This window comes from Balaenoptera borealis, assembly GCF_965194805.1.
Source record: "Balaenoptera borealis genome assembly, chromosome: 9".
Classification (NCBI taxonomy): Eukaryota; Metazoa; Chordata; class Mammalia; order Artiodactyla; family Balaenopteridae; genus Balaenoptera; species Balaenoptera borealis.
This window is the reverse complement of record NC_138873.1, coordinates 6,541,514-6,569,215: the sequence shown is the minus strand read 5'-3', so window position 1 is coordinate 6,569,215 and position 27,702 is coordinate 6,541,514. Positions and strand designations below refer to the sequence as shown.

Sequence of the window (27,702 nt, the reverse complement as noted above, 5' to 3'; positions counted from 1 at the left end):
GACATAAATCGCAGGAAGATCTTTTTTGACCCACCTCCTAGTGTAATGAGAATTAAAACAAAAATAACCAAATGGGACCTAGTTAAACTTAAAAGCATTTGCACAGCAAAGGAAACCATAAATAAGACAAAAAAAAACAACTCTCAGAAGGGGAGAAAATATTTGCAAACAAAGCAACTGACAAAGGTTTTATCTCCAAAATATACAGACATCTCATGCAGGTTAATATGAAAAAAGCAAACAACCCAATCAAATAATGGGTGGAAGACTTAAACAGACATTTCTCCAAAGAAGACATACAGATGGCCAACAAACACATGAAAAGATGCTTAAAATCACTAATTATTAGAGAAATGCAACTCAAAACTACAATGAGATATCACCTCACACCAGTCAGAATGGCCATAACTACAAAAATCTACAAACAATAAATGCTGGATAGGGTGTAGAGAGAAGGGAACCCTCTAGCACTGTTGGTGGGAATGTAAATTGATACAACCACTATGGAGAACAGGAAGGAGGTTCCTTAATAAACTAAAAATAGAACTACCATGTGACCCAGCAATCCCACTACTGGGTATATACCGAGAGAAAAGCATAATTCAAAAAGACATATGCACCCCACTGTTCACTGCAGCACTATTTACAATAGCCAGGACATGGAAGCAACCTAAATGTCTATCACCAGAGAAATGGATAAAGAATATGTGGCACATATATACAATGGAATATTACTCAGCCATAAAAAGGAATGGAATAGTGCCATTTGTAGAGACGTGGATGGACCCAGAGACTGTCATACAGAGTGAAGTAAGTCAGAAAGAGAAAAACAAGTATCATATATCAACGCATATATGCAGAATCTGAAAAAAACTGGTATAGACAATCTTATTTACAAAGCAGAAATAGAGACACAGACATAGACAACAAACGTATGGATACCAAAGGGGAAGGGGGGGTGGGTAGTGGGATGAATTGGGAGATTGGGATTGACATATATACACTATTGATGCTATGTATAAAATAGATAATTTATGAGAACCTACTGTATAGCACAGGGAACTCTCCTCAATGCTGGTGACTAAATGGGAAGGAAATCCAAAAAAGAGGAGATATATGTATATATATAGCTAATTCACTTTGCCGTACAGTAGAAAGTAACACAACATTGTAAAGCAACTCTACTCCAATAAAGATTAAAAAAAAAAAAAAAGAAAAACAAAAAAGAAAATTAATATACATACATATATATATATATATATATATATATATATATATATGTTTAATACTAAAAAAAAAACAAAAAACAGACCTAAACCTGCCTTGAACCTACAGCATTTGAAAATGCATACAGGCCCTGTCCACCCTCATCTCCTTGAACGAGTTATGGAGAAATGACGTGCATGTGACACTAATACAATGCTCTAATACTCAGATGCCTCCCATGGAACCAGGTCTCATATTCATACATTAAACTGGCCACTATAACTGATTTATGAAATGAAAGAAAGTTCACTTTTAGTGAAACAGAGTGTTATAGCATGGTTATTCAATTTTAAAAGGGTACTTTTCATATCAAAAGATGATTTAATATAGACTTACTTTTTAAAAGAGCTGCCTTAGTACATCTGAAATGTACTTTGATTTACAAATGTTTAACTTACACTCACACACTCAACAATACCTAATATATACCACGCACATCTTCTGCTCAGATTGGAACTTGAGATCAAACTGGAGGCACATTCTCCTATGCCAGCCTCTTACAGCATGTTTTGGGCTGAGAATATTTATTTTCTGTTTTCCTACTATACATCACAGGATGTAATTTCAATAACAGCTCTCACCAACTATTGTAGATCTTCATTCTGGGCTCATTCATTCATTCAGCAGATACTTATTAATTTCCTACTTCCTTTCATTCACTTTTGTTAGGTGCTGGGGTACAAGCGTGAATATAACAGACACAGTTCAAATCTACTGAGGGCAACAGACTAATTCTATGATGTCATAAATGAAAGTAGAGTATCAAATCGCATTATGATACATGAAGGAAGAGAAAGGAAGAAGGTGAGACATTAGGTAGCAGGCTGCAGGCATCAGGACTGGGTGCTCTTCTCTGTGGAAGGGACGTGCAAGCAGAAGCCTGAAGACTGGGTGGGAGTCAGATGCATGAAAAGCCAGAGATGGTTTTCCTAGCAATGAGTCATGCAAAGGCCCTGAGGTGCAGAAAGGTTTGGAGCACGCCTGGGAATGGGAATCAAGTCTGTGAGTCTGGAGCGCAGAGACGAAGGACTCTGACAGGAGAGGAGATGTGACATGGGCACAGATGCATGTCAATAAATACATGTCTGTTTAAGGCTTTCATGATAAGGCTGGCATTTCAGCTTAGATCTTTCTCGCAGTTAGTTTGCATTTACCGAATAGGCCTGTAATTAACTGTATGTGTTCTTATGTCATATAAAATGTCACATGAAATTCTTTAGAAATTTGCCCTAGAATTTCAACAAAAGTGCAGCTCTCTAATTCTTCCTGGGAGGCAAAGAGACTAGAGGGAAGCAGAGCAGAGAGGATTGGCTGTGAGCTGCAGGGGGCCTGATGGAAACTTCGGGTTCCAGGCTGCTAGGTGAACACAGCTTGGGATGAATGATTTCAGCTGGATGCTTTTATGTAGGGCATAACTGCACAATGGAGAAATCCTGCTCCCCCCACCCCCAGCCACCAGAATTACCTTCCTAAGACACAAAACTGGCCATTATATTCTCCTAACTTAAAATTCCAATGACTTCCCAGTGGCTAAGTGATAAAGCAACTACTCTTTGGGAGGATATACAAGGCCCTTTTCAAGTGGTCCCCAAATTCTTTTCTTATACTGTCTACTTTCAATTCACTGAGGTCAAACTCCAGCTTCCTTTGCTCCCCATCTGGGCTGACACACACGGTTCTCTGTGATGCCGCACGTGCGTCCCTCTTGCAGGGATGACTAACCAGCCACCCTGCCTGCTAGCCTACCGCTGATCTTCTGAGACAGCGGGCTGCCTCTGACCCCCTGGAGTCACAGCTTTTGGAGGATGGCACAGGGCACTGCTGAAAACAGAAGATACCCACCTGGTTATCCGGGTCAGCTCAAGTCACCGGGTGGTCAGTGGGTTACACGTGCTGATGCCAGATGTCCCTGGCAGAGAACCTCTTTTCTTTTTTTTTTTTTTTTTTTTAAATTTATTTATTTATTTATTTATTTTTGGGTGTGTTGGGTCTTCGTTTCTGTGTGAGGGCTTTCTCTAGTTGCGGCGAGCGGGGGCCACTCTTCATCGCGGTGCGCGGGCCTCTCACTGTCGCGGCCTCTTGTTGCGGAGCACAGGCTCCAGACGCGCAGGCTCAGTAGTTGTGGCTTACGGGCCCATTTGCTCCGCGGCATGTGGGATCTTCCCAGACCAGGGCTCGAACCCGTGTCCCCTGCATTGGCAGGCAGATTCTCAACCACTGTGCCACCAAGGAAGCCCACCTCTTTTCTTTTTTTAAAGCTTCGTCTCATTAGGTGAAGTTGTTGGGAGGGGAGTGGGTTTAAGGCGAGGGAGATTGGGAGAACGTTACATGTGAAGGAAGCGGCACGTACCCAGGTCCTGTGGTGAGAGGGAGCACAGTTTGCTGGAAGAACTAGAGGAAGACCAGAGCTCTGGATGCAGCGAGTGAGGGAGGTAAGAGGGAGCCAGCAGAGGTGGGCGGCTCTGGTTCTGTTTTTGAAGACTGAGTGTCGAGGTGGGTAGAGGTGGGTAGTTGGGGGTAACTGCCTTTTTCCCTCATTTCATCATTTCTCAGCGGGAGAGGCGGCTGATCAACGCCCACGTGCAATTGCAGTACATACAACATAGAAAACACAAACGGATCCAGCTCTATAGCACAATAGATTGGTTCTATCTTTACAGTAGTTAAGAGGAAAAGAATGATGGTTACAAACCAAAATATAGTAGGGGCACTGATAAAATCTGAGTTGACAAATTCTTCCTGCTGCGAGGTCACGAGGTGCGTGGCAGTGCAGGGCACGTGAGAGCCGGACGAGGCGCGTTGACTGGGGCCTCAATTACTGGGGAGCACGCAGTACCGACACAGAGGGAGTGGGAGCCCCAAACAAAGAGGCTCCAGGAACTTCACACAGCGTGTGAGAATTTGCACTGGGTCTTCAAGCATTGAAAGAGCGGGGTGAAGGGCTAGAGGTGGATGTCTCAGGAGAAAGAGAAGCAGCGGCAGGATTAAAGTACTAAAACGAGAACATGAATGGCTGGCATGTTCCAGAGGCATCAAGGAGAACGGCCTACTTGGAACAAAGGTGATTTTTAGGAGAAAAGGAAAATCATTCAGAAATTAGAATATTAAGAAAAAATTGTCAAAAAGGAAAAGTACAGGAATGAAAATAATCAGCCTAAAAAACGTTATGAGATGATTTAAAAATTTGTTCACAAGAATCCATGGATAGGGTTTCAAGTTAGTATCACTTTAAGTTACTTTAGGCAGAACTTAGCTTGGAGGAAATTAAGAATTTCTTGGTAATTAAAATATGAAATAGTGTGGCAGGAGAGGATGGGGAATCTCCAAGTCTATCTTAATTAGCTGTTAAAAATAGTTGTTTCTAAAAGTCCTGTTTCCTTTCTAGGCCGTCCAACATTCTGGAGAAGTGCTTTTAATCTCAGCAATGTGCTAATTGTTTTTAATGGCCTATAAACAAACTCCCTAAACTATTAACCTTCTCTCTTTAGCCAGAGATTCAGGAAATTAGTCTTTGAAAGAAAAATCCCCAGCAGGTTGCCCAAGAGTGTGTCCCAAAGTAGAGAAATTGTCACTTTATTTGGAGGAGACTCAAGGTCAAACCAGACACAAGCTTGTGGTGTGGAATAGATAAACTAAAACCTTTCTGAAACATAAAGGCTAACTCCTCCTCTCTCTGGTTCATTTTAGTTGTGTTCCTATCTGTAGGGAGAAATATAAATGATAGCACCTCTCAAATAGCTTTCAGACACACAAACCCATAATTTCAGGATTTTTTAAAAACAGTAAAACAGTATCCCACATTTGACAAAAATATTTGAAGTCTGGTCCTTGTACATTAAAATTGATGCCATATTGAAAACGGAATTTAGTTTAGTCTTAGAAAGGTAATGGCCACTGAACCATCGGGATGTGACGGGGGGAATTTGAGTTGCCCTCTCTGTTTCTACTCATTTTCTTTAGTGCATGAAAAAATTCATTTGTTTCTAAAAGAAGAACAATCATAGACTAGCCAAAAAAAGTTATGAAAAAGATGGCCAATGACTTTTCTAACCATATTTCAAATTTTACTTAAAGTTACAGTAATTAAACTATGTGCCTGGCACAGAATGAGTAATGAACAGAAGTAGAAGCCCAGATAGAGGTCTAAAAGAGACACAAATATATCTGTGTGATTTCAAATTAGTGACATATTAGATGACTTGCTAAGGGGTGTTAGAATAGTTAATATAGTGATGATAATGATAATAAAGCTTGGTACTTTTAGCATTCCTCAACACAGATACTTAGGGAGGTCAAAAAATCAAATGTTTAAAAAAAATAGAATTGTAAAACAGTGAGAATACAACACAGGTAAATTGAATCAATAACCCAGCATTGGCAAAGAAATTCCTAAGGGGTCAGAAAAATCAAAATCACTGATAACTGAATACATACAAATGTAACACTTGGTATGGAAAAACACTAAAAACAGAGTAAACGAGAAACGATAAATGGGGAAACATTTACATTTATTATATGTATAGAACAGTGCTAGCATTCTTGACATGAAAAGAAATCTTCCAAATTTATTAAAAAAAAAAAAAAAGACAAACATTGATAGAAAGCTTGGCGGGGAAAGGCCAAAACAAGACATTCACAGAAGAACCAATAAAAATAGCCAGTTTACCCAGAAAACGTGCTCACTGTCAGGGCAACAGCTATGCACCAAGTGTCCACTCACCAGGAGCTCAGTCATATCTCTGCATACCTGTTGACCCCGAGCCCTGTCGGTTCTGACATGGCAAGTGTCAAGATACAACAAGTAGGAAAAAGCAACATACGAGTCACGTGAGAGCAGGCATGGTAGAATTGTATTGCTATGAAATGCCACACACATATAGTATTTATGTCGCATGCGTCAGTGCATTCTGAGAACAACATCGGGAAGACAGAAAGCACCAAGGCGGGGGACAGTGTGGCCTGATGCACCCGAATCTTAGATCCCTGAATAAGGTCTTTCCTGGATGCATTTAGCAGTAACCAGCCGGCGTGGAGTGTACTCAGGAATACATATTTTAGCATAAGGCCTGGATTGAGACTCTGTTGTCACTTATCAGCTATGCCATATCGGATTTACTTCCAAAACTCCTCCCACTAAGCCTCAGGTGATGTATGTGAGGCCCAGGGACAATAACAGTACCTGCCTCGGGGGTACTCTGGTACAGAACAGGGCTGTTCTGAGCATTAAAGGAGATGATACCTGTAAACACACTTAGCAAGAACTACCACTGAGAGGTTTGATCAGGAGGAGATTTTTCACAGCCCGGCGGGGCTCCAGCAGAATATGGGACTTAGTTGATGGGAATCTCATATCACCATGTGCAGCTCAAATGTGGCTTCTATAATCCATGGAAGCTAAGCACTTGGAAACATATGGCTTCTGCAGAAGTGGGCTGCAGCCCTGAGCAGGGTCTCACTAATCAGTCCTACTAAAGACTAGAAACCTGTTGTAATCCTGACAGGTATCAGCTTTAAACCAGAAACTCTGCCTTCTACATCACTATTGTCATGGGTGACCCACAGTTAAGACTGAATTTGAAGGATGGCAAATGCTCTTTCATACAGGTCTCTTTTGCCTGACCTTTTCTCCTCCTTCATTCTCTTTGCTTTCTAGTTACCAAACAGCATGAAAAAAATTCTGCAATAATTCTGAAATCACACTGATATATAATGGAGGGTTTTTCTTCCAGAATGAAATTAAATGACTTTTGTAATTGGTTTATTAGAGAACCACAGATTTGTTTCCATTCTTCACAAATTTACGGATTCACTTCCACCATAGGGGAAAAAACAGCTAACACAAACTCTAAGGGTGACACCTTTTAAATCTGATTGAGGTTTTCAAATTTATTTAAAATACAGAACTTAAAAGTTACAGTTGGTTGGCTCAGGAAAATGACTTTCAGAATTGTTTATCTCTGTACACCAGATTCAACCTCTCTTCACAGTACACACTTCCTAATCACTACACTGACTGAGACCCACCAAGCATGTTTTCCAACACTCGCTAAGCCGGGTTTTCTTCCTTAGTTTATCAAAACCCAATGGAAAACAGCCAGCTCCATGGCTGAATATAAAGGGCAAGGCATTCACATGCACAATCTGCAATTTGGAACTAAGTTTGTTAAATGACTTAGAGAAATAGTAGAGTTTGGAATGCAAGGTTTAAGAGTTCAGACGGAGGTGGCTTCCCTGGTGGCGCAGTGGTTGAGAATCTGCCTGCCAATGCAGGGGACACGGGTTCGAGCCCTGGTCTGGGAAGATCCCACATGCCGCGGAGCAGCTGGGCCCGTGAGCCATAATTACTGAGCCTGCGCGTCTGGAGCCTGTGCTCCGCAACAGGAGAGGCCGCGATAGTGAGAGGCCTGCGCACCGCGATGAAGAGTGGCCCCCGCTTGCCACAACTAGAGAAAGCCCTCGCACAGAAGCGAAGACCCAACACAGCCATAAATTAATTAATTAATTAATTAAAAAAAAAAAGATTATAGCAAAATAAAAAAACAAAAAAGAGTTCAGACAGAGATAGCAGTCTAACGTAACAGGAAGTGAGCTTCCTGCCTTTCGAAGCCAGAGGTGGGTGGGCTCCACCTCCTCTCCCACCTACATCAGGCTTTTCCAGCCTCAGGACTCCTTGATTTGGGTGCTGAGCATTGCAGGATATTTTGCAGCATCCCTGGCCTCCATACACCACATGGCATTAGCACCACCCCTCCACCTCTGCGCTGCGACAATCCAAAGTGTCTCCAGACATCGTAAAACCACCCCTGGGTAAGAAGCACTAACCTACAGCTATGTAAGAACATTATAGCTATGTGTTCTTGCCTCACACCATATCATTAAAAAGAAAAGTCGGTTTGCATGGAGCATCAATTAAATTTTATGTAGTCATAGCTATACCCATAAAAGTATAGAACTGGCCTTAAAAATATTACTTTTCTCAGAGGAAAAGAAATATTCCCATTCAGCGAGCTAATGAAAGGCTTGCTCATGAGACGTTTTGTCAGATGATTCCTGGGATGTTGAGGCAGACATACCAGTCATAGAAAAGATTAAATACTCTTTACTTATGCTTCGTATAGCCAAGGTTGATGTACGTTTGGAGAGCAAAATGTAGAGGAGACAAGATCAGTAAAAACTTACCTACAATATGCTCTTTTAGTTAGCAATTCAGAGCCAAAATCTTAGCTAGTATTTCCTGTGTTTGCTATGTGCCATGCACTCTTCAAATTTTATCTCATTTAATTTTTCAGACCCTTTTGAAGAGGTTCAGAGAAGCTGGACAACTTGTCCGAAGAACAAGGCAATTGTTCTAATTAGAGGTGGAACCGGGTTCCGAGCCCAGCATTCTTTCTCCAGAGCCTCAGCTCTCCGTCACAGTCTCTGTTCATCAGAGGCTGACTCGGTTGGCATCACTGGGCATCACGGAGTGGCTCTAGGGCAAATCAATCTATGCTCAGAAACAAATGTCAGTGGAAACTGGGAAATAGGAAAGTCAGACACAGTGAGAGACTGGGGGAGGAGAGAAAATTCTGTGCCTTCTGCTAGTCTCATTACAGAACAAGCTTGGTGTAAAACAGACGTTGCAAATGGCCAAGAAGCAAGCTGTAGTGCGAAGGAAGGCATTCCAATATATTTATGGGAAAATAAACTTAACTAAACCGACTTTTCAAGATAAACAAAAGGCTAATTCCACCTATTTAGTAAGGATACAAAAAAAAAAAAAGTTCAAAGAATGAAGTTTATTTTTTTAAATTTGCTGAATCAAAATCTCTTTCCATATGGACTTGGTGTTGCAGGAGCCGAAAATATCATTCCAGAAAGCCAGATTAGAGCTGAACACTGACAGTTCTGTGAAAGCTAATGTGTATGACGGGATCATCGCACTCCATGCATTTTATGATTTTCCTAGAATACCGTTCTGCGTAAATTCTGTAATAAGAGTTAGTTGTGATAGAGCCACTCTAGCTATTATCTTACTGATTTTAAAGGACACTTAAGGAAACTTCTGTGGACAATCTGAACTTAAAAGTTTAGTATGGGCATCTGGTCCAGGAGAGAGTCTTGGCTAGCTCTTCCACGCACAGCTCCCCAACACGCCTGCGCACTGGACTCCATGACAATGCGGAGGTTTGATTCCTTAGACCCCTGCTAGGAGGACGCGCCCATCAGCCAGCCAGCATCACAGTAGTTTCCTAGCACAGAACTGGAGTGAGACAGCACCCTACAGCACCCCGTCTCAGTTCAAACATGCAAACCTCTGGAGTAGCAGAGGCTCTAAGAGGGACTGGCAAATCTGGGGGAGATTGCCCACTGCTAATAACACTGAATACCATTTTACAGTTTACCAAGCACCTTCACACGGATTTTATTATTGGACTATCACCCCAACCCTGACAGTCCTTTTAAGTGGGTATTATCAGCCTCACTGGATAAAATGGTAGCTGAGGGTTGAATGACTAGCTTGAGTTTACACAGCTTGTAATTAAGTCCAGGTCTGACCTCGATTGTGTTTGCTTTCTGCCCCATCATGCCACCAGGAGACAAAGGAATCAACTCAGTGGGAAAGTCTTCTCAACTCCTATTCAGTCCAGGCTTTAATTCAGCTATGTGGATCCATTAACCCACCCATTCTTCTTTTGTAGAGGATTACTTTAACTTAGTCAAGACAGGTTTATCAATGGACATAATTTGAGGTTAACCTTTGAAATGATCACTGAGAAAATATATTTGTAAATATAATAGCCTTTAAAAATGAGCATAAAAACAATTCAAATTAAGAAAGTCTAGTTGACAACAAAATGTAATTCCACATGCCAGAAGCTCATGGAATTCCATAAAGCTTAAGATGTTAATATTGATATCAAGTCCTTGAACAGTGAAAAGGCACAATTAAGGAGATACAGAATGTTTGCATTTAAGAATCAGTGAATTAATTATTAATTTACTAGGGTAATTTATGAGTGACATTGTTGATTGTTTGTACTGTGGTAAAGTTTTAGAGCGACAACAGTATTTCTTGTAAGGCACGTGGATCCTTCATCTCTTCTCATGCCTCTTAAACCATATGGGTTTTGAATATGAAACTAAATTTTGAAGTTTGTTTCCTAAACTTTTCTTAAGATACATTTTGATTATGTAAATATATCTTATGTTTTTTAAAAGTGATCATTTATATCACATATAACAGTAAAAATTTACAGCAGTTTTACATGAAATCAATATCATGATATTTGCAAAAAAATGTGAATGATTAAAACTTGGATTTTCTTTTGCAGCTATTAGCATTGTGACAGGACTTGCATTTTATGTAAGAATGTCCGGGTGTGTAAGGAATATAGTAGTTCAGTCTATTTCTGCTCTCAAAACTGTACATTATTCCATTGAATGGAGTAAGTTCTTGGTAATCACATTATAGCAATTACCAGAAGAGGTTAAATGTGATTATATTTGTTAATTCTTGTCCAGAAATACATATTGTACACTCTACTTTCTAATACTGTCCTAAATAACTCTTCTCAGGATTCTCAGGTTCTTTTCATGCCTCTTGTCTGTGGCTTGTAAGGAATACAGAGTGGTACCACTCAGATCCCGCTTCAAAGGACTTGCTGCCTAGCTGCAGGGCGTGTGGTCAGCAAGTGCTCCCAGCCCTCAGCTCCTTCAGGATCTGCATCAGTGACCGTCCAGCAGCAATGTCGTGGGGCTAAGCAAGGCAGGAGCTAAAGGCTCGGTCCGACTCAGCCCTGGGCGCTCTGTGGGCCACACTCACTCCAGAGCGCCCCATGCAGCTGGCCAAGTCTGAGCTGCCAAGCTCGTTCCTTCCCTTTCCCCTTCACAGGCCTTGGTCTCTAATGAATAAGTAAAAAAATCTTACACATCAACTTCTGTTTCAATTTCTGCTTCTGAAGAACTCAACCTGCTATATGTCCCCTGTCACAGCTTTTACAGTAGCCACATTTAAGAAGTTAAATCTCTACTAAAATTTCCAAAGCTATCCTATTAAAGAAGTCTTATCCTCCCCAAATATATTTTGGTCACCAAGGCCCAATTTCTTTTACAACCACTTTTTATACAATCACATGCCCACAAAATTCCTCCTGTTAATATCAAAATTCTTTTGCCTGCAGCAGCATGGTCCCTCGAAACTCAAAATATTTCCTCTGAGTGGAGACTTAGGGCCAGATATTCCCGATTGGATTAATGTTTCATTTCCAAAAAAACTATTTATGTACATATATTTCCCCAAGGGGAAAAGGATTATTAATCATAATCATTACAACTGATGTGCTGCATTTGAGTAGAGATCTAAAATTTTCAAAGCGTATTCGTAGAAATTAACTTATTTGATTTTAACACCACCTCAGGAATTAACCAAGTTCAGGAAATGAAGGTCAAAATAACTGATGTCCCCCAAGTCAGACAATCAATTGCTGGTGGATTCAGGAGGCAAAGCCTGTCCTGATGACCCCCTTCCTGGAGCTGTCTGCACCCGATGGTGCCACCTACACACTTGCACACCTTTTGTCAAGTGTAATGCATTTCTACTTTCTCTGAGGAAATGGGGTAGGGATCGTAAAATCTAGGCTTCAGAAATTAGAACTTTGGAAATCACCATTTGAGGCTGAAATTGCAAGGCTTGACAAACTTAATCCTCACAGTAACTTTGTGAAAATGAGGAGGCACTCTTCTCATCTGGAAAGATGGGGTGAGGAGGAAAGAGCCGCATTCTGGATCCACACAGTCTGTCTTCAAAGACAGCGCCTGGAACCACTATACCACCCACCCATCTCAGGAGCCGGGAAGGCCATTGGAGTCAAACTAAAGACCCCACAATCTTAAATATGAAAAAAAAGAGGGAAAATGGGAGGGGAAGAAGGAAGAAGCAGACTAACTCTCCTTTAGCTCTCGGGGATAAATTCTGCAGTAAGGATATAAGAATTTAGGGACTGCTTTAAGACTACTTACGCAATAATACGTGTCTGTAAATAACTCTTGGATTAATGGTCTATACATATTTCTGTACTCACGAGCGTGATACAAATAGGAAAAGCCTTCCCCAGAAGAGGTATTCTGAAAGAGACGAGGTTTAAGTAAATGTGAAAGTGAGGTGGAATGGGGATTAGTTACTGTTGGCACAGGGGGCATGCTGGAACAATCAAGGATTGCTGCTCGCTGGGGACAGAAAGTCAATCTGTCTTGCTTGGAATAAAGCGTCTTTGTCAGAACAAGGAATCAGTCAGTCTGTGGACGTAAGAAAACCAAATGCCAACCCCTTACCTAGCCGGAAGGCAGGCTGCTTTACTACTGTTGTTTAGGAACAAAGAGAATAGTTCACTTATCATTGGGGATTCTCACTAATGAGCATGGAGAACGATGCAGGGACGCCCTGTCATATGCCCCTGTTTGTGTATAACACTAATTATTATTATCTACACTGGGACCTCCCCCAACCCCAGTGGTTCTAGCATCACAACTTGGGGTTAATCTAGTGAAGAGAGAGACAGATTTGTTATGCGAAATTTTGGGAAACGTTATGATTTCATCTTGCATGCCAGCATTGGAGAATGAGGCCAGCAGCATCTCAGACTGAAGGGTGGAGCTTAATGAAAGTTGAGCCCTCTCTGGATTGCAGCAACTGCCACCATCCCCTCCCATTTCATTCTTTCTCATATTCAAGTTCATAGTTATCTCCCAATAAACAGTGACATATGACCTTGGAAAGGAGGAGGGATAGGGTTGCATGTGTGGCTTTTGGGTCTCAGTTCACAGGTGTTTACCTGTAAGAAGTGATGTGCTAGTGTTATATCTCCTTCCTATGGTCTCTGGGCGCTCAGGTTACCAAATGTGGAGCCAGGGAACTCCTGGTCTCAGAGGCATACATAGGAGGACGATATGACAAGATATACCCAAGACAATCCCAATGTTTGCTTTTGTCTGTGCATCCTGTCTGATTTAGTGTTTATCCTAGATTTGTCATTATTCAAAGTAGTAGTATTATTATCAGCTACATTAAAATAAGCTGGACTGGTTTGGGTACACATACACACGTACTTCTATGTTCTCTGCCACTGTCTCATCTACAGCATGTGAAGTACATGTGTCCGTCTGTGCTGGGACTGGTCTGAAGTCTGAGAGATGCACGAAGCCACCAGGCCAACAGTTGGTGGGATCAATGGAAACTGTAGGAATTTATAGGTTCACTCTACATGAAGTATGTACAGATAGAAGACAGACAGTATAGAGACCATGGGAAAGTAGTCAGAGGCTTCTGCTGCAGGGCTTTTTGTCACTTATTAATTACAAATCTAGAACAATTATTTACTGTGATTGTTGGTATCAGTTACTTACTTTGGAATAAACCCTTCCAACAGTAATATGTTAAAAGAAGTAGTTTAATAGGTTAATATGTTAAAAGAAGTACATGTTAAGTACGTAAGATTCTAATACTAATGCCCATGTGTGGAGGCTTCCCACCACCACCAAACAATGATCCGACACCAGCTGAGGGACCTGCAGTTCATTTCTGACACTATCTACCAGGGGATAGCATCAGGTTCTGCAAATTAAGTGTTTAGCCTTACAAAACTACTCCCTCCCACCTTCAGATGCCAACCGCAACTCCAGGTTGTCACCTGGGATTCTGACCCATTGTTATAGATTGGAAGTTCCATGACCCCTCCTTCGGTTTCAATAATTTGCTAGAGTGGTTCACGGAACTCAGAGAAATATTTTACATACTAGATTACCAGTTTATTATGAAAGGATAGAACTCAGAACAGCCAGGTGGAAGAGAGGCAAAGGCAAGGTATGTGGGAAAGTTGGAACTGAAAGTTCCAACCCTCTAATCACAAAGGTTGGTTCCCCCAGCAACCAGCACTCATTCTCAGGTGCAACCCAAAGTAACCTCCTTAACATAATGAAAGGCACCATTGTTGCTCTCAGCACTTAGGAAATTCCAAAGGTTTTAGGGGCTCTGATGGGGGACAGAGAACAAATATTTCTTATTATAAATCACAATATTGCAGTACAGATTTTCTATTTCTCAAGAAAGTTAATGATGACTATTTAAGTTGCCTAGGTATTAGTCAACATTTTCTATCTACCAGAGGGGCTTTTAAAATATCACTGACCAGACAAAGACCAGAGACACAAACCTACTGAAGAAGCATCAGTGTCTACTACAGTCTGTAGTTAGTTTAAGAATACTGTGCCCAAAGAATTCAATTTCACACATGCAGCTCAGAAGGTACATTTACATATTATTCAGTGAAGTGTGACTTTTCATTTAGATCAAATGACTAAGTTAATTTACTCAGTTTTGATTCCAAGTTTTCTTGTGCATATACAAAAAGTTAAGTGATAGCTGTCAGTGTTAGCTTGCTTAGCAGAAGAACTTCATAAGGAGTTAAACTGAATAGTTTTCTGTCATGTCATTGTATAATAAAAGTGGAAAACCTGTTAAATCCAATAATTGTTCAGTTTTTCTTTTCATGTAATTCATTGACTCAAAGTAAAGCGTTTGGAAATTTATTCTCTTGATGGTGAAATATCTGAATTTATTGCGAATTCTAGTGCAAATTCAGTTTAAAAGCTCTACATTGAGTATGTTATTTGTTTTTAAAGTGATGATGTGAATATATATTTCAGTGGAATACAGCCTTATGGTTAAGAACAACGTCCTTATTAAATTTAGGAACATGTGGAACATGCTTGGAAGTAATCATGGGACGCATCTAACTCATAATTGTGTTCAAACAAGCTGTGATATTCTACCAATCAAAGCAGAAGCTGTAGTTGTCAAAATTTACAAATATTTTTATAAAGACAGTAACTGAACCACAAAATTGTGACAAAACAGACTTTGGATACAAAAGCATCTCTGTTGTCTCTCTGCAGCTCATTATCAGTCCAACTTTTAGGAAAGTTTCTGCCTTGAAAAAACTACTTTGTAAATCAAGTCTAGTGTCAACTGAAGGGTGGGAAAATATGCCAACCCAAAATGCGTCACTTTGGCATAAGAATTATTTTGAGCTGAAGCTGATTGAGAGGGAGCAGACATAAGAAAAGCTCTCTGCCCTCCCTTATTTGCCTAAAAGCAGGACAAACATTTGTCAATGTATCCCCCTCCCCTCTCTATCAAGGACAGAAGTTAATCACTGGAGACAACTTTAGACCATTAACAGCCCAGAGGGCACCAGAGGAGTCTATACAACAAACTTTACTAACTCATCCTTACCTTCCATTAGTTCCACCATATATTTACCTTCCCACAATCTGTTGCCGTAGAAGTTCAATGTCCTTTTCCTTTGTCTTGTCGCTTCTCCACAAATTTATTGTTCTTTGGCTAAGGGGCTACAGAAGCCCAAGTTCTAACCATCTGTTTGAGTTACTCATTTCTGGGTACTCCCATGTGTGTGTGTGTTGCATGTGCTAATACATTTCTTTCTTTTCTTTTTATTCTGTCTTTTGTCAGAACCCCAGCTGGAGAACCTAGAGGGTAGAAGGAAAGTATTTTTTTTTCCTCCCCTACACTACAATAGTACTAACTACTTTACAAGAGTCTTCTAAATTTGTTGGCATTTTGTTCAAAATCAATTAGCAATCTTTAATCAAAGTATTCAACTAATGAGTGCCCCAAATCTTCAGCTTTTGAAGCCTCAAGTAACTATAAATCACTGGAAAAGGTTTGCGAGAAGACATTGAAACTAATCCCTGTAAAAGTAGGGGGGAAACTGATAAGATTAAATGATGAGAACTCAAATGATATACTGGATTTCCATTCTGAAATCTATAACTGAACTTTTGGAATATTTCAATTGGTGGGAAGAAATTTTCAGTGAAACTCCTATTTTTAATTTGTAGTTTCCGTATTGATATCACAAAGAAGTGGAACTGAGAAAACTGATTCTGCTGCATCTAAATGTGGTAGAACTTTCAAAATATGCATAAATAAAAATAACTTATTTGGCAAGTTCTGTTTTGTAAAAATGCTTGTCAAAGAAAGGTTCTCTGAGTGGAGCAAAAAACAGTACTTGGGATAATATTCTGTCAGAAATATTTGCTCATTTTAATTAAAAACATGTTAGAATTGAGATTACTTTATCAAAATCTTCTCTGAGCTTGCTGCCAGTAGAGGTAGGTTTCCTCAGTTAAAATATTATGATCTGTAGCGAAACATCCATTGGAGGCATTAACAATTTTAAATGTTTTAGTCACACTACAACTGAAGAAGACTTTAGGCACCTGTTTTTTTGTTTTTGTTTTTTTTTAGTTAAAAAAAATACAAACATACATTTTAAACAAAATGGCTCAGGAGGAGGAACTGGATGGAGACCGGTAATGACAGCACCAGGTGTCAGAGTTTAGTTTTGGGATCAAGGGTCAAGGTTCTTTCCAGGGTGACATGAAAGGAGGAAGTGCTTCAGCAGAGCAGGTAATGTCAGTATCTAGCTGGCTGGATGTAAGAGCAAATTATCCTATGTATTTTTAAAATGTTGTCTTGGTCAAGTGAAAAAAATCACTGGAAAATCTTGGCCTAAAGAGCTAAGTTTGAGTCCCTGTTTCAGAGCAATGACACCGAGAATGCACTGAAGTTGCAATGTCAAGTTCTGCCTTGCCTGGACGAGCCCATCTCTACCACACTACTCATCTACAAGCCTGTGCAGCTGGCACTGGCTCTCCCTGTATCCTACTTAAAAACATGTGTATCTCAGCTTGAAGCCCCTGAAACAGTTCCTTGAGTCACAGATGAGCTCAATAAATATCTGTTGCATGAACAGATTGATTGACTTTTGAGTTCTTTCTATAAGAGAAGGAGGCATTAAAGACCATAGACTTCTGAATAAAATTGCTTTGCCCAGGGTATTGATATTATAGGATGCTGGCTTCTGTGTTCACACTTCTGCACATCAATGTGTGGGTGTGATGGTGTAAGGACTGTCACAACAGCACATGAAGCAGCCCTTAGTGCTGTGAAAATCTACATCTAGACCTAGAAACCCTTGAAATTCCATTTCCAGTGTACTTCAGATGCCGGAATTGAGGCCATGTTTTCTTTGACACAGAATTTGTCAAATTAACAAGAAACAGAATCAACACATCATGACCCTTACTTCAATAAATAACTTGTCTGCGCTCTAGGTTATTGAGACTATTGCTTATTTGGTTGCAAATAGCTCTACAAGGTGTGAAGCCACAAAGGACAAATCTGCAAATACTTAATTCTAAATGTCATGGGAAACAAGAACTACGTAGTTGATGTATATAGAGGAAGAGGTAGATGATATCATTGCATACCACTAAGAAATATCCCAGCAGTTTAAATTTTCTGAGGATATGAATCAGTGCAAATATTATTTGCAATACACATAATTTCTTTCCCTCAACAAGTTTATAATGAATTGCTAATTTTAAGGATAAAGTTGCAATTAAAAGCAAATGCACAAGTCACTTACAATATTTTTCTAAGCAAAATTAGCTCTTTAAAGACTCTGTGGGCATTTATTTCCAATAAAAATGGGCCTTAAAAATAATGCTCGGCTGTCACCAAAGTCCTAGTGAGGGCCACTTGGATGCTTTAGGAATACAGCCGCTTCTTAACATCCACCATCAGAAAATGAACTGCTTAAAATCCAGACGGTTACAACATGGAAGGTTGACCTTAATAGATACGAAATTGGTCCAGAAGGATTTGCAATATTGTCCTACTAGTGCCAGCGGGGGCTGCTGTGCACCTGCAGCGACAGTTAAATGAAAAGGTGAGGCTTATGAATTTCATGCACAAGCACCTGTAACATCTCCAGGAAACCCCGCTGATGCCGCCGCTTGGATCTGAAATCTACAGGGTTCACTGCAGGAGAAATGAAGGTCACTGACTGACATTAAAACTGACATGGCTCACATTTCAAAGTCTCAATGTTGATAAAATACTTCTACTGTTTTTGTAAGTAACTGACCCCAAACAATACAGCTGAGTAATCTATCTCCTATGAGTAGGACTCTGAAATTTGGCTTTCTCCCTTATTTCTTATAGTGCCTTAAAACTCTCTATTGATTTCTCATTAATTTATTTTATTTAACTCAGTTTGGAAAATTCCATTAGATTCAGTAGGGATTTTTAAAAGTAGAGACTTCCATATAAAAAGAATTTGTTTTCTGTTTGTCACACTGAATAAAACAGATTTACTTTAATCCAAACCAGCAAATATTTATGTAAATCTCTTGGATGCAAAGACTTGTGCAGGACATTGTATCAATAGCATCAGTCAGGTTTGCACATCAGTCAAGCTTGGACCTCATCCTTCTAGCAGCCTACAACTTAGAGCAGATAGGCATGTATACAGCTGCTTTCTTCAACTCTTACCGGTGTTTAATTGTCTTTGTATTTCACTTTACTGCTAGTATTTTCCTTTTCACATGCAAACCTACCTTCCAACATCACCAGATAGCTTGCCTTTTATTGTCCAGAGAAAACTGGGACCACGCAGGCGGTAAGGTGTGATGAGAGAAAAACACACAGGCCTTGATGTGTAGGTTGGTTCAGCCAGTTCCTCGTGGTAAGACCAGGTGTAATTTTTAAAATGTCTTAGCCTCAACTTCTTCATATGTAAGATAGACGTTCAAAGAATTTGAAATTAAAGAATTACAGGTCATTAAGCACCACCTTCGAATTTCAAAGGAGGCAATGCAATTGCCTTAATGTAAGGCTTTACCCACATGAAGGATTCTCCTTTCTGGAAGGGTTTATAGCAGCTCTCCCTCAAGACTGGATCAGAGTGAGGTGTGCCACACTTTTTCAGGAAAGAATCTCACAGCTTAAGTAGAGAGATCTTACTCCAATGGGGTCTGGGCACAGTGTGAAGTAACTCATTTCAAGCTAGAAGACATATCTTTGAAGTTTCCTCTTTCATCTTAAAAAGTTATAAGATATTCCATTCTACTACAGAAGGTACTCCTGTTTATTCTACTATCAATTTGGTATTCTGATTTACCTTTCTCTAGAATGCTATGTAAGATGGACACTCCAAGATACTCCCATACTTAAAGGGAAGTATTTTTTGTTCCTGGCATGTTACATTACCTAGGAGTACACATACTAGTTGGGTCAGATAGGAGAAATATATAGATCTGTACACTCAAAGAAGATCACTGCTGCTACGACACATACACACACACACAATTTCAAGGATTTTTCCATTACAGAAATAAAGCCACTTACTGAAAAAGACTCTGTGATGACCTAGATGGGTGGGATGGGGGGGAGGTCCAAGAGGGAAGGGATATATGTATACATATAGCTCATTCACTTCACTGTACAGCAGAAACTAACCCAACATTGTAAAGCAATTATACTCCAATAAAAAAAAAAAGATTTCAGTTAAATCCTATGTGAGTATACCTGTAGTCTCTCACAATGCTCTTCAGAGCCTGAAGATGAATAAAATCATACGTTTCCATCTGACACCAAAATGTCAAGAAAGGGTAAAGTTGATAGAAGATAGCCATTAAGCAACATAAAAGGAACTTCTATACAGAATTGACAAGAGAAGCTTAGACATAACAAATGCATTCAAAGGGAACATAACTAAGATACCCATTTCTCATCTCTCTTTGTTAAATCAACGAATGAATTCATACCAAAATACTACCAAATCATAGTCAAATCACTCTCCCCCAGGAACACCAAGACAAGTCCAAACAGACTTTCAGATAAACCTTTACTAATCTCCAAGCCCAAGTAAATCTTTTAAGTGTGCAATCCAAGGCATTGCTTCAGTAGTCTGAATGAACCTTAACACAAATTTGAAAGCAAGAAAATTATTTAAAAACATTTATATCAAACAACAATGACATCGAAAACATAAGACTTTATTGGAAGAGTTAAGGAAAATTACAAGGTAGTAGTGCTTCTTAGATTTAATGTCCTACTGGGAAGTGGACTATAGAACATGTTTCTGGAAGGTGAAATTTTGACTGTAAACATGGTTGTTTTTTAGTTTGTCTTCAACTTTGTAAACCGAGGAATAATGAATAAAGGTGAAAAGTACAGGGATGTACTAGGCAGCTTTAGAAGAAGAAAAGCTAGGGAAGGAGGGTGGTGATTTTTTACTTTTTGCCAAATGATATCATGGTAATAATTTTTCTATTTTGTATGTTTTCAAATTTTATATTTTTAAATTTTAAGAAGGCTCATTTTGTAAAGTAAGATTCACCGTACAGAAATACTGTTTTCCCCTGAAGCTACCTGATATCAGGGTGAGCCCCAAGATATACATACTGGTTGGGGAAGGAATACAAGTCTTACTTTGGCATTGCCCGTGTCATTTTTTTGTGGCTGAATATTGTTATTCCTGAGTGCAACTGAGGTATCCAGGAATGTGTTGAACCTTTTTGATATAATTTCTATTGTAAATACTTAACAGTACAGCTATTATACTTTCAAGTGCTGTAATTTCTGGTTTTGGCTCAAGTTTTTGCTTTTGGCTCAATTCACTATTTACTCATAAACCTAAGACTATCAACTGATAACCTGAACTGGATGAAGATCAAGCCACTACTGTAAATAAGGAGTGGGGACTGCAAGGCTGCATGGCAGATGGGAACCTGATGGGTCACACAAAACCTCAGGATGTTTTAGCCCTTAGATAGTTTCACTTTTTTCTTTAAGAGACAGGAAATATTTTATATACAATATAAACTCAAAAGACACAAATCACGTACCTGAGTTAAAATTTAAGCCTAACATCTGGAAATGAATAGCATATTTATCTTACACATTTTTCTACATATTACAACCAATATGTGTCATTTGGAGGGCAGTATCATTGAAAACCTCATTTTTTATTTTTGCATCTGTCAGAAGACAGGACCACAAACAAGTGCTTTCTCAAATGATGCTATTGATTTATAGGCTGTGAACAAGGACTGTTTCTACCTTTTGCAGTTCTTCAGAACCAGTCAGAGCCTTACAGATTACCTACTTCAATTCTTGGATTTTATAAGGAAACTGAAGGCTTAAGAGATTGTTATATTGCTAAGGTCAAAAAATTAGCTTAGTGGCATTGGAGTTCCTTGAATATGTTATTATACACTTGTAAAGAATCATAAAAAGAGAGAATTATTATTAAGAAGGTAGATGAAAAATGCCAATCTCTTTTTATACAGAAGTACATGTTTGTAAGCACAAAAATAAATAAAATTCATTAACTTGCTACCAATTCTCTACAAACTATTTCAGAGAATAGAAGCAGGATAAATGCTTCCTAATTCATTATAGGAGGCCAGCATTACATTAATATCAAAACCAGACAAAGGCAATACAAGAAAACTACAGACCAATATCTCTCATGAACATAGAAGAAAAATCCTCAACAAAATATAGCAAATCAAATCTAAAAATGTATAAAAAGTATTATACACAATGGCCAAGTGGGGTTTATCCTAGAGTTTACAAGGCAGATTCAACATTGAAGAATGAATTAATGTAATCCATTACATCAACAGACTAAAAAAGAAAAATCACATGATAATATCAATAGATGCAGAACAAAAATCTGACAAAGTCTAACATGCATTCATGATAAACACTTTCAGTAAAGTAGGAATAAGAGGGGGACTTCCCGAACTTGATAAACTCTATCAACAAAATATCTACAACTAATGTCATACTTCATGTAAGAAACTTGAACTTTCCCACTAAGATCAGGTACAAGACAAGGATGTGCCCTCTCACTATTCCTTTTCGACATCATACTGTAAGTCCTAGCTAATGAAATAAGGCAAGAAAAGGAAATAAAGGTATACAGATTGGGAAGGAAGACAAAAAACTGTCTTTGTTCACAGATGATATGATCATCCATGCAGAAAATACAAAAGAATCGACAAAAATATCCTGGAAATAATAAGCACTTATAGCAAGGTTGCAAGGTACAAGGTTAATATGCAAAAGTCAATTGCCTTCCTATATATCAAGAATGAATATGTGCAATTTGAAATAAAAACACAATACCATTTACATTGGCACCTGAAAACTGAAGTACTTAGGTATAAATCTAACAAAATATAAAATAAGACTTGTATAAGGAAAACTACAAAACTCTGATTGATGAAATCAAAGAAGAACTAAATAAATGGAGGTATTCCATGTTTGTGGATAGGAAGACTCAATATTATCAAGTTGTGGGTTCCTCTCGAATCAATGCATACATGCAATGAAATTCCAATCAAAATCCCAGCATTATTTTATGGATATCAACAAATTGATTTTAAAGTTTAGTTGGAGAGGAAAAGACCCAAAATAGTCAACACAATATTGAATGAAAAAACAAAGTTGGACTGACATTACCTGACTTCAAGACTTACTATGAAGCTATAGTAATCAAGACAGTGTAGTGTTGGTGAAAGAATAGACATAGAGATCAGTGGAACAGAATAGAGGGCCCAGAAATAGACCCTGATCTTTGACAAAAGAGCAAAGGCAATACAATGGAGCAAAGATATTCTTTCCAACAAACAATGCTGGAAAAATGGGACATCTACATGCAAAAATGGACCTAGACACAGACTTTACACCCTTCACAAAAATTAACTCAAAATGGATCACAGACCTACATATAAAACACAAAACCATAAGACTCTTAGAAGATAACATAGGAGAAAACCTAGATGACCTTGGTCATGGCACAACTTTTTAGATACAACACCACAGCCACAAGGAATAAAAGAAATAATTGATAAGCTGAACTTCATTAAAATTCAGAACTTTCGCTCCACAAAATACAATGTCAAGATTATGAGAAAACAAGCCACAGACTGAGAGAAAATATTTGCAAGACACACATCCGATAAAGGACTTATCCAAAATATACCAAAAACTCTTAAAACTCAACAAAAAGAAAACAAACAATCTAATTAAAAAATGGGCCAAAGACCATAACAGACACCTCACCAAAGAAGACATACAGATAGCAAATAAGCATATAAAAAGATGTTCCACATCATATGTCATCAGGGAAGTGCAAATTAAAGCAACAATGAAATATCACTACAAAGTTATTAGAATGGCCCAAATCCAGAACACTGACAACACCAAATGCTGGATAGGGTGTGGAGCAACAGGAACTGTCATGTGTTGCTGGTGGAAAAGGAAAATGGTACAGCCACTTTGAAAGACAGTTTGACGGTTTCTTACAAAACTCTTACCATATGATCCAGCAATCACCTACTTCGGTATTTACCCAAAGGAGTTGGGAAACTTATGTCCACACAAAAATCTGCACATGGATGTTGACAGCAGTTTTATTCAAAATTGCCAACAGTTGGAAGCAACATGACATCCTTCAGTAGGTGAATGGATGATTAACTGACATTCAGACAACAGAATATTGTCAGTGTTAAAAAGAAATAAGCTGTGAAGCTATGAAGACATGGAGGAACCTTAAATGCATGTCACTGAGTGAAAGAAGCCAACCTGAGATGCCTACATACTGTATGATTCCAATGATATGACAGTCTGGATAAGGCAAAACTATGAAGGCAATAAGAAGTTCGGTGGTTGACAGAGATGGAAGGTAGGGCACAGAAAAATTTTAGGGCAATGAAAATACTCTATATGATAACAGAATCATTGACATGTCATTATATGTTTGTCTAAATTCATAGAATATACAGCACCGGCAGTGAACCATAAGATAAACCATGGACTTTGGGTGATTACGATATGTCAGTACAGGTTCAACCTTGGCAAAAAATGTACCATTCTGGTGAGGATGTTGATAATGGGGGAAGCTACACATGCATGGGGACAGGAAGTATATATGAAATCTCTGTACCTTCCTTTCAATTCTGTTATAAACCTAAAACTGTCTTTAAAATTCTTACCTTGCACTAGTATGATAAGGAGTATACAGAAAAAATATTTACAGGTAAATTAACACTATCCTCTGGTCTTAATCTATTGTGTGATTAATTATGTCTAATTTGACTAATGATGTATGATTGGTACACATATGAAAATAAATAAAATAAACATGGACATTTACAATCTAAAATGGTGCAAGCTTCCTCTGGAAATAAACTTGGCAACATGCATCAAGAACTTTAAACCTGTCCATTCCACTGCCCTCCTGTTCCAATTCCTTTGCCTGTGTTCTTAGCTTCAAAGCATGCAATAATTTCTGGAAAAGGGTATGGAGTTCAGTGTTACTTACTAATAGGGAAATTACTAAATAAAGTAAAATATTCCCATATGATGGAATCTTAGGTACCTATAAAAATGTGTTTTCATGGAATATTCCATGGCAGGGAAATATTATCATGCTATCATGTTAAATGGAAAAAGCCACATACAAAACTCTATATACAATACGATTACATACAGCACACACACACACGCATATGTACATATACACACACACACATGCACCATACAGACATGCAAATGTTCAGGCATACTCAAGATACCGGAGAGAATTAAACCAAAATCTTTTTAACCATGAGGATAAAATTTCTAACACTTTAAGTTAATTATTTCTAAAACCAAAAATAAAGCATTAACAGGAAAACACAACAATCAGCAAAATACAAATGCAGAATATTGGGGTGTCCTCATGCAGGCTTTAATGACATCCCTATGCATGAATCTGTCAACATAAGGAGAAATAGTCATTTTCTCTAACCTACAGAGAGGGCATTCCTCTGCTGCCTGATATGAGAAGGGGCCTTATTCAATCAAGTGGTTAGTTATACATACACACTTAAATCTAACTGTGTACGTATAGTAGCTGTGTATGAATACAATAGCTTTTATTTATAAAATCCCAAAAAAATAATGACAGGAAAATTTTTCTTGCAAGAGGCAATATTATTTTTCCAGCAATTGTCTCCTTGTGTATCTGGGAGGTGGTTCATTTCCTTAGAAAGATGTTGTGAGTTGTTAATATAAAGGTCACAGCTTAACAGCAGGAAACACAGAGGCAATGCTCCTAGTAAGATAATATGATCAACACTACATATTTTAATGCCATCTTTATCAACTTTAATGGAAGGTTCTAAAATACTGGCTGGTGGGCTGCCTTCTGACTTATAGAAAAATGTTTCGGATTTCTCATTTGAAAACTTAAAAAGCGACTTGAATTACCTATTGTTTTCAGAGACGTTGAGAAAGCCAGATGTTGAGAGCAACAGTGTTTTCAGATCCTTACCTGATGTCCGTACATGTTATGCAGGTGATGTCTCGACTATTTGTTGTGATCAGGTTCAAAGCTACTGATGTTTCCTTGTCAGAGGTCGGGTGTGCTCCACATTTAAAGAAGAATTCCTGAAAGAATGAGAAATACGATCACAGACATGGAATCCGGCTGGCCATTTCCCCCTCTAAACATTTTCACAGTAAAGAATCTCTTCAGGAGGAGGAGAGATCTATCATTAGGTGTGAGTCTGAAATAAATCAACATCAACTCTTTTGAGGGAAACTAATGCCCTTGTGCCAAACTATTCAACAAGTCCTCTTTTTAGAAGGATCCACTTGTCTGCTAGTCTTTTCTTCTTTTTCTCCTTCAGCCAGGTTGCTGGGGGAACACTCTGTGTGTGCCCCTAGCTCACCTCTCAGTGAGAAGTGAGTCTGGTAAAATAACACAGTGTGGATGCAGGAGGAAGCCTGAAATAGCATCTCGAAAATGGGGAAGAGGAGACCCTGAGCCACAGAATGATTTGCCCGAAGTCAGACAATCAGAGGTGAATCCAGGAAGTAACCCAGGCTTCTTAAAGGGAAACTCAGTGCTTTTTCTACAGGATCACCACACAGTTGGTCAGTTAGCAGCAAGAATATAGCGCAGGGTAAGAAATCTAGCCATCTCAACTATTGATAAGCATGCAAATACTGCAGACTTATGGAGGAGCAGAGTGTGCCCCTCCCCTCGTTCTGCCCCCTTTGGCATCCCAGAATTCCCTGGGAGTCTCACTTGCCCACCCCCTGCCAGGCAGCTAGGAATGTTCTAAACCCGCACCTCTTTCCTTCTTAGTTCACTTCCCAGCCCTGTCCTGCCACACACTCCTTTATCTTAGCTTGTGGGATCGTAGTTCCCCAAGCAGGGACTGAACGCTGGCCTTCGGCAGTGACAGTGTGAAGTCCTAACCTCTGACCACCAGGGAATTCCCAAGATACATCTCTTTGATTGATAATATTCTCCCTTCTCAAACAAAATATTTTTTGTTTTTCTTATTTTTTCCTTCTGTTATTTCTGTATTTTTCACATACCCTTTTTCCCTCTCACACACCAAAGTGTTTGACAGATAAGTACTCTGCTTCTTGTCAAACAGTCTGTACACCTTCCATGGTAATAACATCCATGAAGCTAAATTGTGTGCCACTGCAAAACTTCTGTACAAATGTAACACTGGAGGACAGAAGAACCCTTGCATATACACTTAATCCTCAGCTCCATTTGTGTATAACTACTGGGATATAGAAAGTATTTTCCCTTTAAACACTAGACCTGGTGTCAGCAAACTTTTATTAAAGCACCATATATTAAATGTCTTCAGCTTTGCGGGCCATATGGTCTTTGTTGCACTGCTCGACTCTGCATTGTTGTCTAAAAGCAGCCATGGACCATGTGCAAATGAATGGATGTGGCTGTGTCCTAATAAAACTTTATTTACAAAAACATGTGGCAGATTGGATTTTGCCTGCAGGCATACATTGTCCAACCAAAAGACCCTGAGATATTCGTGGAATGTCTTATTCACATTTGTATCCTAACAGTATACAGGACAAGCATTAGATATATTTTCTTAAATTAAAAAAAAATCAATAGATTTACTTAATAAATGCTACCAGTGTTTCTTTATACATCTGACACCACCGCTCTTAATCTGTCCTTCCCCTGCTTGTAACCAAACTAACCTCCTCCTCTTCTGACCTGAGACACAGTGAGCCACACCTGTGGGTGTCAAAGTCCAATGGGCATCAGAATCACCCAGGAGGCTTGTTAAACTAGACATCGCTGGACCCGCCCCCGATGTTCTGACACGGGGCCAAGGATTTGCATTTCCAACAAGTTGCCAGGTGATGCTGTGACTACTGCTCTGCGGACCACACTTGAGAACCACTGAGTTACAGCAACATTAGCGGTAAGGGGGGTAAACTCTACTTATTCTTTCGGAAGACAGCGGCTGTAGCAGACCTCGCTTATCACATGTGAAAATAATATCACGTCTCAGGGAAAATATGTTACTCTTAAAAATCTGGAGTGTGCAGAGAAATGTCCTCAAGCCAGGAGTTTGGAACCCAGGCTATTCTTAAGAACAAGTGTCTCATCAATTCCAGATGGTATAGCTGTTAGTTAGCCAGAACCCATCCTACCTGGGGCAAGTGACAGAGTAGCCCACCCGCCAGCCTGC

At 39.2% G+C, this 27,702-nt stretch overlaps 1 protein-coding gene across 18 annotated transcripts in view; it reads right to left on the bottom strand.

The window, feature by feature from the left end:
- Nucleotides 1–27,702, bottom strand: part of PRKN (parkin RBR E3 ubiquitin protein ligase) — a 1,304,064-nt gene that overhangs the window by 563,811 nt on the left and 712,551 nt on the right. For 17 of the 18 annotated variants that reach the window (XR_014248121.1, XM_082404597.1, XM_082404598.1 and 14 more), the window contains one exon: nt 25,503–25,618. Coding sequence is in view for 17 of the 18 variants with exons in the window: in XM_082404597.1 (XP_082260723.1) it covers nt 25,503–25,618 (116 nt within the window). In the remaining variant the exon portion in view is untranslated. Of the gene's footprint in view, nt 1–3,190; nt 24,942–25,502; nt 25,619–27,702 lie in introns of those variants that run through there. The other variant, XM_082404593.1, reaches the window with a different exon arrangement.